At 43.2% G+C, this 11442-nt stretch overlaps 1 protein-coding gene across 1 annotated transcript in view; it reads left to right on the top strand.

The window, feature by feature from the left end:
* LOC128696112 (uro-adherence factor A) overlaps positions 1-10887 on the top strand; it is a 1051771-nt gene extending 1040884 nt beyond the window's left edge. The window contains exon 11 of the mRNA XM_070094815.1: positions 10769-10887. Within this exon, the coding sequence (XP_069950916.1) occupies positions 10769-10862 (94 nt within the window). The 3' untranslated portion in view covers positions 10863-10887. The remainder of the gene's footprint in view (positions 1-10768) is intronic.
* Positions 10888-11442: the final 555 nt, after the last annotated feature.

An 11442-nucleotide genomic window follows, 5' to 3' on the forward strand; every position in this document is an offset into this window, starting at 1 on the left:
GGAGAGGTGCAGAAGTCAGATAAGATAAGATAAGATAAGATAAGATTTCGTTCGGATTTTTAACCCAGGAGGGTTAGCCACCCAGGATAACCCAAGAAAGTCAGTGCGTCATCGAGGACTGTCTAACTTATTTCCATTGGGGTCCTTAATATTGTCCCCCAGGATGCGACCCACACCAGTCGACTAACACCCACGTACCTATTTGCTGCTAGGTGAACAGGACAACAGGTGTAAGGAAACGTGTCGAAATGTTTCCACCCGCCGGGAATCGAACCCGGGCCCTCCGTGTGTGAAGCAGGAGCTTTAGCCACCAGGCCACCGGGTCGTGTAACATTTGTTCAATGTTGAAGTAGGTCGTGCCCAAGAATTAGGCAAGCGAAGAATTCCCAAGTATTAAGATTCTCCTTTGTATGGACTGATGAAGCCACTGTGTGGCGAAACGTTTCCTCAATAAAGATACCCAAGAGTTGCACATGTGTCTAATTTATCAACATGTCGGCTCTCTGAACCATTCATCTACAAACCTGTCAGACACTGCAACTTCTTGGGATCTTAATACTTGGGAATTCTTCGCTTGCCTAATTCTTGGGCACGACCTACTTCAACATTGAACAAATGTTACACGACCTATGACTTCTGCACCTCTCCTGCCAACGGTTTATAAGCTCCTTCTCAGCACGTTTGCCGTATTCTATTCAAAATTGATGGACTGACCACATCGACTCAAGGTTGAGGGACTGATTACCTCATTCTCCTATTGTTCTTCAAGATTCTCCTTTGTATGGACTGATGAAGCCACTGTGTGGCGAAACGTTTCCTCAATAAAGATACCCAAGAGTTGCACATGTGTCTAATTTATCAACATGTCGGTTCTCTGAACCATTCATCTACAAACCTGTCAGACACTGCAACTTCTTGGGATCTTAATACTTGGGAATTCTTCGCTTGCCTAATTCTTGGGCACGACCTACTTCAACATTGAACAAATGTTACACGACCTATGACTTCTGCACCTCTCCTGCCAACGGTTTATAAGCTCCTTCTCAGCACGTATGCCGTATTCTATTCAAGATTGATGGACTGACCACATCGACTCAAGGTTGAGGGACTGATTACCTCATTCTCCTCCTGTTCTTCAAGATTCTCCTTTGTATGGACTGATGAAGCCACTGTGTGGCGAAACGTTTCCTCAATAAAGATACCCAAGAGTTGCACATGTGTCTAATTCATCAACATGTCGGTTCTCTGAACCATTCATCTACAAACCTGTCAAACACTGCAACTTCTTGGGATCTTAATACTTGGGAATTCTTCGCTTGCCTAATTCTTGGGCACGACCTACTTCAACATTGAACAAATGTTACACGACCTATGACTTCTGCACCTCTCCTGCCAACGGTTTATAAGCTCCTTCTCAGCACGTATGCCGTATTCTATTCAAGATTGATGGACTGACCACATCGACTCAAGGTTGAGGGACTGATTACCTCATTCTCCTCCTGTTCTTCAAGATTCTCCTTTGTATGGACTGATGAAGCCACTGTGTGGCGAAACGTTTCCTCAATAAAGATACCCAAGAGTTGCACATGTGTGTAATTTATCTACGCTCTGTATGCCACGGAAGAAAACTGATTTCCACTTATTGAAGATAAAGGCTTCCCTTTCACTGGTTTAGGCGTTTGTTATAGAAGTTTAGGCAATCTGCATCCGTGTATATATTCCTCCAGAGTCTGAATGCCAATAGTGGGCAACCTCGGGGCATTGATTTTTATACGTATATATATTTTATATCATTATTTCCACTAGTACATGTACAAGGTATGCAGGCTTAGCTGACATCAGTGACATACTGCTGTATAGAAAGCCGCTTGTTATGCAGAGCATTTCGTGCAAATTAGGTCACTTTTCCCAGGGTGCGACCCACACCACTCGACTAACATCCAGGTACCCATTTTACTGACTGGCGAACAGGGACAGCAGGTGTCTTATGGAAACGCCTCCTAATGTTTTCCAGCCGTACCAGGGATCGACCCCGGACCTCAGTGTGTGAATTGAGTGCGGTAGCAATCGAGCTATGGGAATGTTCTACGCATGCACAGACGAAATAGACTGTCCTATGATATTATTGTCAGTGAGATTTAAATTGCCCGAACTGGGAAAGGCTGTTAAATGAGGGAACCATTATTGATACTTAGAACCAGACTGGTTGTTATCCTAACCTCCGATGTATATATATGCGGGGCCAGGAGCTGAGTCTCGACCCCTGCAACCACAATTAGGTGAGTACAGTGAGGATAGGGAATAGATCACGTCAAGCGTCGAAATTGAGTAATACATTTGACGAGAAAAAATTTTGATATTTTCATAAATACAGCAAAATTGTTGCTATTTATAGATTGCCACTTAATATCCTAGCCGATGAATATACGGCAACAAGATTTATTATTTAATACTTTTTATCTGAGGCGAGAGAAGATTTCTCATCCACATAGGTTACCACATTATATTTATGTGGTGATAGATCAGGAGGGAGGACCCGACATGCAGTCTGGCAAGAGCAGCCTCTAGTGTCACTTTCATATATCCAGTAACAGTGTGTTGACTCTCCCGGCTGTGTTGACTTGGGTTATATTGGGTGTGGATGTGAAGGATGGGGGAGGGAAGACAAGCAGATGACTCCCTCACCAGCCTATCCTCCAACTAAACAGCCTGCCTGGGTATACTAACGCTCTAATGGACTTAAGTCCCCGCACTGCCAAACTAAACCCGACCGTGCATGTTATTTAATTATTTTCGATGAACTCTACGTTATTATAAGTAAATTTACCTCTAACCATACCATTAACAAACATTAATTCTTTGTAAAGACTTGGATCGGACAGAAATCAGCGAAGTATAAATAAATAAATAAATAAAAACCTGGAGATGTAGGTAATAATAGTAATAATCTATATTTCTACAAATACTTGTACAAGGTATACAGGCCTAGCTGACTTCAATGAAAGCCTCTTGCAAATTAGGAAAGCGAATGTGGCTGCAGTCTTCCTTCTACTTCCCAGAGTTGGATTCCGGCCAACCTTTTACACACAAACAGCGTCTTCTGCAGCTCGAGCTGACAAAAAAAAAAAAAAAAAAAAAAAACAGAGGCTACCTTACGCCCAGAAAAGAGGAGTCACTTAAAAAAGTGAATTATTTAAAATTATTCTTGATAACCAGTAACAAAATAAAATAACCCAGTATTCAAGATTACTGGTACCATAAACTGAAGAAAAAGTACGCTGGGCCGGGTGAAGGTAATTCAACCAGGAAGCGACACAGTACCTCACACCAGAAAGTTCAGGAAACGCAGGCGACTACAAGTATGCCCAACAGATGGCGATACTTGTGATTACTTTGGGCCCGCCAGTCAGGGGCCAGTATTGCTGGAAATCTTGGGAATTTTGAAAATGAGCTTAAGAAAAAATAATTATGTTCTCTTCCTTCACACTCCCATCATTCTCTTCTCATCTTTGCACTCGTTTTCACTCACATTGAAGGCAGGAGCAAATGCAGCAGAATGCACGCCTCATCCCTTCATAAATAACTCTGCTAGCTTCATCAGTAGGTGGTTTCCTCTTGCTGTATCAGCAGGTGGTTCACAATGCTAGCTGTATCACTGCTAGCTGCATCACCAGGTGATCGATCATACTGCTACCTGGAGGGTATTTAGTGGATCAATGCCCCCGCGGCCCCGTCCATGACCAGGCCTCCCGGTGGATTAGGACTTGATCAACGAGGCTGTTATTGTAGGCCGCACGTAGTCCAACGTACAAACCACAGCCCGGCTGATCCGGTACTGACTTTATGTATCTGTCCAGCTCCCAGTGAAGACAACCAGGGGTCTATTGGTAATTCCCCTTATGGCTAGTGGGAGGCACTTGAACAGTCTTGGGCCCCGGACACCTATTGCGTTTTCTCTTAGTGTACCAATGGCGCCCTTACTTTTCATTGGGGGTATTTTGCATCGCCTGCCAAGTTGTTTGCTTTCGTAGGGAGTGATTTCTGTGTGCAGATTAGGGACCAGTCCCTCCAGGATTTTCCAGGTGCAGATTATAATTTATCTCTCTCCCCTGCGCTCCATTGAGTACAAGTCAAGTGCTTCCAAGTGTTCCAAGTAGTTAAGGTGTTTGATGGGACTTACATGTGCAGTAAAGGTTCTCTGTACATTCTCTAGATCTGCAATTTCACCTGCCTTGAATGGAGATGTTAATGTACATTAGTATTCCAGCCTAGAGAGAACAAGTGATTTAAAAAGGATCATCATTGGTTTGGCATCTCTTGTCTTGAATGTTCTCTTTATCCATCCTATCAGTTTCCTCGCAGATGTGACAGTGACACTGTTGTGATCCTTGAAGGTGAGATCCTCAGACATTACCACTCCCAGGTCCTTCACATTAATTTTTCGCTGTATTGTGTTATTAGAGTTTGTAGTATACTCAGTTCTAGCTAGCTGCATGCTAGATGCAGGTAGCTAGAGTATAGAACTTGGTGATGCAGCTAGCAGAGGGCACCACCTGGTGCCCTCTGCTAGCTGCATCATCGGCTGGATCTCACTGCTAGCTGCATCAGCAGATGGTTCCCTCTTCTAGCTGCATCACACAATAACACCAAAGATAGTAACTTTTCTCGTTATCGATAATTAATAGTGGAGACCGTGTGGGGAGGCAAGTGTGAGGGAGAGAGGCAAGAGTGAGGCGGGGAGGCAAGGGTAACTGTGGCACATAGAAGAGAGGGTAACTGTCGAACATAGAAGAGAGGGTAACTGCCGAACATAGAAATAAATGTAACTGTCGAAGATAGAAAGGGATTGTAACTGTCGAACATAGAAGGATAATTGTCGCACATAGTCACTTTCACCCATATATTGACTGTCCCATTCACTCTCAACCACTTCTACACTCAACCGCTCCCACACTCCCTCCACTCCCACTCACACCACTCCCACACTCACCCCCCCCCACTCTCACCCCCCACTCTCACCCCCCACTCTCACCCCCCACTCTCACCCCCCACTCTCACCCCCCACTCTCACACCCAATCTAACCCCCAGTCTCACACTCCCCCCACACTCACCCCACTCCCACGCTCACCCTCACCCACCTACTCCCGCACTCGACTACTACCACACACCCACTCCCACACTCACCCGCTCATCCACTCTCACATTCACCTACTCATCCATTCCCACATTTCCCACACACACTTCCACTCCCTCACACACATCTACTCTATCTACAGACACATCCACACACCCCAGCTACATCCACACCCCCCAGACGCATCCACACCCCCTAGACACATCCACACCCCCCAGACACATCCACACCCCCCAGACACATCCACACCCCCAGACGCATCCACACCCCCAGACGCATCCACACCCCCTAGACACATCCATACCCCCCAGACACATCCACACCCCCGCACACACACACACACACACACACACACACACACACACACACACACACACACACACACACACACACACACATCCACTCAATCACACACTCATGCACTCCAACATTCACTCATGCACCCCAACACACTCATGCACCCGAACACACACTCATCCACTCCCACACACACTCATCCACACACGCACTCATCCACCCACATTCATCCTCCTCCCACACTCATCCGCTCCTAAATGTCTCCTAAAACCTTTAATTTTCCTTTTAATTGACCACGCAGATTGCTGGTCATTTAAGCCCCATTTAGTAAAGAAGCTCTTTATATTTCTTGTAATTGTCCCTGCGCGCTCTCACACACACAAAAATATTTTTATAGTGTTGCACTAAAGAGTTCATATATTACATACTAAGAGCTGTTACTTTACTCAGCTGAACTAAAAGTCCCCCATAGGATTATATTTATTTTATCTTTATTATTAAAGGACCTGAAAACAGAAAAAAATATGAAGTTAGAGCCAGGTATGGTCAGTAATTAGGCTTGATCGATTATATTTAGTGCACTATTGCATTTGTTGTGCCTACATGCTCCTGACATCATTCTAGGAATGAATATTTGCAGGTATAGTGATGCTTTAGAGAAAGGTACAGTCAGAGTGTATTTGCTGTTTGCTGCTCGTCTTGTGGCACAGAAGCTGTCATTTTGCTATCCGTGAGGTGGGGCCAAGTATGGTAACATTGGTTTTGTACACAACAGTAAATCCTCTCACATCTCTCCTATGTTGAAAATAATGCAGTATTAACAGAGCCATCAAGGCTAGATCCAGGCCTGAGATAAGTCGCCTTGCCTGGGTCTTGATTATGTCCAAAAGTGATAGGTTAGACGGGAGGTCATTTAGTCCAAGAAAGTCGTGAAAATTTAAGGTTTGAGCGCTCTTATGTAACATATAGTTTGCAGCCCGTGCTGCCAATCATGTACCAGATACGCCTTAGTGACGTTAACTTCTTGTCTGCAGTTTTGCAAGATTTACTGTGTGATTCTTCAAAGATATTTTGTAGTCACATTTTACCCCTGGTATATCCACTTCATCACCCAGCTTGAACATTTCCGTGCAGTGTTACCACACCTCCAGTATTATCGTGTTCTCTAGATACAATTCTCATTTGTATTTACTCAGAGGCAAATGTATTTGCCATTGTTTTCTCTCTCTCTCTCTCTCTCTCTCTCTCTTTCTCTCTTCGTCTATTGATTCTTCAGAGTTTCGGCGAGTTACTGTATATATTTTTTATTAGGTAATTTACCTCGATTGAAGATCACAGTCTTCAATAACTGTTACGTCCTGAGTCCACAAACAAGTCCCCTGTATAGGCTAAGTCGCTTACTGCAGCAACGATGGTTGTGCCCGAACATCTTGCAGGAGGTAATGTTTGGTTCTGAAAGTGGTTCTTGCAGAATTGTGGGGATTGTCCTGAGAACCATTCTTGAGTGATCGTATCAAAACCTCTTCTTTGATTGAAGAAGTTAGCCTCCCTCCATTACCACCACAACCTGTCATCACTGCCACCATTACCACCAACCGCACCTGTCACCACCGCCACCCTCACCTGTCAGCCCCAGCAACACTAACCAGAAGCATGTCAAGAGAGTGAGTGCCTGAGGAACGTGTTGGCCTGCAGCAAGAGAGGATTACCCACTAATTCTGCTTTATTGCACAGGGGTAAAAAATTCGGACATGAGAAACGTAAACACGATTGTGAGGGTGGAACCTGGCTCGTTAGTCTTTCATGCATGCTCCCTCAACACTCCTGCCTCTCTAACTTCACTTTCTCTCTCTCTCTCTCTCTCTCTCTCCATTTTTACCTTCCTTCATCTATGCCCCATCAACTCTTTAGCCTCTTTGCCTTCATTTCTTTATTTCATTCCTGCTTTCCTTCGCTCCATGTCTTCATTCCTGCTGATCTTTCTTCCTGTATACCTTCATCTCTTTTTTTTTTTCATTTTTGCATTCCTTTGTTCCTGTCTTTATTAATTTCCCTCATTACTTTCCTTCCTTTATCTCTTTTCCCTTCTTTCTCCTTATTTGTTACCTTTCTTTAATCCTTCTCTCTTCCTGCGCGTTTATCCCCCCTTCTTCTATCGGCTACATTTCCCCTGTTCTCTTTAATTTCCGTCTCACCTCATCTCCATTTCCTTCTCCATCCCCGCCTGCATCTCTTCCCCTTGTTACTCTTTCCTTGTCCTCCTTCCCTATTTCCTCCTCCCCTCCCTTTCCTCCTCCCCTCCCTTTCCGTTTCCTTCCCTTGCCTTCTAATCTGTGTAGTGTTTTTTCCTACCTGTTCGTCTATGATGTCGTTTATTTAATACGGTCGTCTTCCCATGACTCTCTTTCATTTTTATCATCATTTGTCTTCTTCCTGTTCATCATTATCATCATTTGCCTTCCTCTTCCGCGTCTACAAGTGGTCATTGATCATTTGCCTCATACATGTCTGCATCATTATCTATTCATACACAATGTTTATAAAGAAGCATATACATTATTTGTCTCTTCATATGCGTTATTCATGCCTATTTATATATATTTGTCTTTTCATCTGCATCATTTGTCTCTTCATATATTTATGTATACCTCTTCCTATGCATTATTTTCGTTGTGTTAAACTTTTTATTCTATCTTGTTTGTATGTGTGGTTATATGTATACTCACGTATTGCGGTTGCAGGAGTTGAGTCTCCGCTCCTGGTCCAGGACTTTAAGTTATCACTTGTTGGGTTTGCTCTTTCTTAGCCTCATTGGCCCTATTATACTTATTCTTTAAACTATGTATGAAGTCTGCCTCCACTATTTCTTTAGCAGCTCACTCCTAGCCTGAGACTGAAGAAATGCTTGCTGATATCCCTGTAACTCATCTGTGTCTTTAACCTCTGCCTGTATCCTCTCGAACCCTATTAATTTCTCTGAGTATCTTGTATGTTTCTAACTTGGTTCTATCTGAAGTCAGTTTGTTTCTTGACATGCTTTTTTCGGTGAGGGTTCCATTCTGGTGCTGTATACTCCAGGATGGACCTAAATACCGATAGTGTCGTGAATAACTGTTGAGATTTATTAAAGCTGCTCCTGATTCGCCAAACGAGAATTTACTGCAAAGGTTATTTGGTTGATGTGTTCCTCCGGTGATATGTTCGGCACTATGGTCACCTCGTCTTCCTTACCCTGATGTTAGGCCCTTTACTCCCAGTGGGGAATTACGGTCTTCAATGTCATAGTCATCCTGGGTGAGCTTTGGCTCCGTCGAGATGACTATGGTATATACAGACTAAATTGAACACTGACCTGTGCGTTAACCGTGCACGGCGGCCCGTAAATTCCTTGTTTTACCTTACCTGGAAGTTGAGCAAGCAGGTGGAACCGCAGCCTGAAGCTGGGCAACACGCTTCTTTGTTCAGAGAATAGAGGTCAGACGGGAGGTTCTGTGCTGGCCCACATGAATCAATCGACTAATCTTGCATCACTTCCCTGCCCGGTGGGGCGATGTATTTGGCTAGGGCCAAGTGAGTATCAATGAGTGGGCATTACCTGGATCATGTGGCTGCCATTTAACCCACTGTTGGTCACTGGCATATACCTCTCTATTATCCCTGGGATCACTTATTTTAGTCAGTGATTAAGCGGTGGTGGGTGGAGAAATAGGGAGCTGAGGGAAATTACAGACATATTGATAAATAATCTTCCTATACGCTCTGTTGAACCTGCACGTTGTTTTTGCAGAAAGAACAATCCAAGCTCATTTACTAGTCAGCGAGTATATCACACAAGAGTTGCATGTCTTTCCCACTGTTGTCATATACATCGCAACCATGTCCACTTTGTCATTCTTAGTTGTTTAGGATTCCCAAAATGCATTACAAGTTATCCAAAGATTTGACTCCCCTCATCCCATCACCCTTTGTGTGTATCTTTGGTTATGTCGTATTTTGAAGTATGCACAAAAAAGTCGTTATTTCTGCCGGGTCCCTTTACACACCAACAATCAAGACTGAACAAGCAGGCTCACCGCTCGATCAGCTATTCACGACCTCCCAATTTCCCATAGGGGCATTCCTTTCTTGGACTACTTTTCAGTTCTCTCTGAACAACTCCGCCACAGCAAGCAGCAATATTGGTCCGAGTTAGAATGCGTGAAATTGTTTTCCGTCAAACCACCTTTTCGATTTTGACCGTCTTCCCATTATTGTCGGGTTTGGAACATTGTACTCTGTGCTCTCAAAGACGTTCTCTGACTTTTTTTTTTTTTTTTACCAAACACTAACCTATTGCGCCAACCCTGATTTCAGTTTTACATTCGCTGTCACAACCATCTCTGTTAACCCCTGCCCTCGCATACCCCTAGCCTTCGTACACCCTGAGCCTTACACATATGCCTACCCACAGTGCTGTATGACCCACTCGGGTTTATCGCTTAAATTTATATTATAATTATTGTTAGTATTTCTTAAGTTGTGTATGTGTCTTCTGTTTCTCCTCCTTTGTCTTATTACAACTAATTTCCCTTTTTTTTTTCCTTTCCTCTTCTCAACACTTGCACGTTCTCTCTCTCTCTCTCTCTCTCTCTCTCTCTCTCTCTCTCTCTCTCTCTCTCTCTCTCTCTCTCTCTCTCTCTCTCTCTCTCTCTCTCTCTCTCTCTCTCTCTCCTTTATTAACTTTCCAGCCTGTTGATTGAATGGTTTCTTGATATTACATTTGTTTTACATTTCCGTTCTATCTTCTTATTTGCCTTCTCTGTTTTTCGTCTTCGTCTTGTTTACCTTTTTATATTTTTCATTTAGGAACGTGCTTCTTTTTGCCTTATATTTGCCATTTTAATTTTTATTCATGTTCCTTTTACCTGATTTACTAAGTGTGCTTTGGAGTGCGTGTTTTATTTACCTTTTCCTTAATCTTTTTTTTTTTTTAAGTATTTTAGTGTCTGCAGTCCTCATTTTTTTACTGCATTGTCGTTCTGAATTTGTTATATTAGGCTTTGTATTATGCGTATCTCTGTTAGTAATGTTTATTGTTAATTGTCTGAATTCCTCGAGGAGAACATTGAATTAGAAAGACGGTTAGTATGACACTAAAATCGTAGATGACTCCCTGTTTCTTGTCTAGGTACACGAATATGACCTTAACAAAACTTGTTGACAAGAAAATCCGAAAACTAGCAGACCAGTGAGCTATCCACTGTACCACGCTGTGCTGTCAGTGGGTTGTTTATAATTAGGTCATTATGATTTAGTGAGTCGTTCACATGACAGCCATGTTCAATCTTTATTTAAAGCTGCCAGGAAGCTGTATCCAGGACTTCTAGCATCATCAACCATCACCAACGCGATGAACTTCACACTAACGTCAGTAACCATCACCAGAGGTAGGAACTTCACACTGTAACCTCGGCAACCATCACCACCAGGAGGCACTTAGCACTGTAACCTCAGCAACCAACAGGAGACACTTAAGGGGAGATTGAGGTTTCCCGCGCGCGGAGCAAAAAAAAATTCGAAAATATATGAAAACTGAGTTATTGTTACCAAAAAATAGCTGAACTTTCTGGCTACACGCTGGTATAATTATTATCCTTGTACGATGTTTCTAAAAGGAATTACAGCCATTTATAACAGGCATGGTGACAGCGCTGACGCGACATAGTGCGTACGAAGCGCTGACTCAGCTTTGTTGACGTTTTCGTTACGTTTTTCCCCGTGTTATTTTATCGTTTTCGTACATCTTTTTATGTCTAATATAATACAAATTCACCATCTGAGATCATTGCAGAGTGGGTGGAGCTAATGTGATCAAGGAACCAATCGGGAACCCCTGGGAATAGTGCATAAAATGGCCGACACCTCCAGCCAACAAAATATTCCATACCCACGCTAATATCAATTATAAGGCTTATTTATCTATCACAATTGATCTATTATGATATAATGCAATATAATAATAGCATATAAA

The sequence above is a fragment of the Cherax quadricarinatus genome, chromosome 48 (genome assembly GCF_038502225.1).
Source record: "Cherax quadricarinatus isolate ZL_2023a chromosome 48, ASM3850222v1, whole genome shotgun sequence".
Taxonomy (NCBI): domain Eukaryota; kingdom Metazoa; phylum Arthropoda; class Malacostraca; order Decapoda; family Parastacidae; genus Cherax; species Cherax quadricarinatus.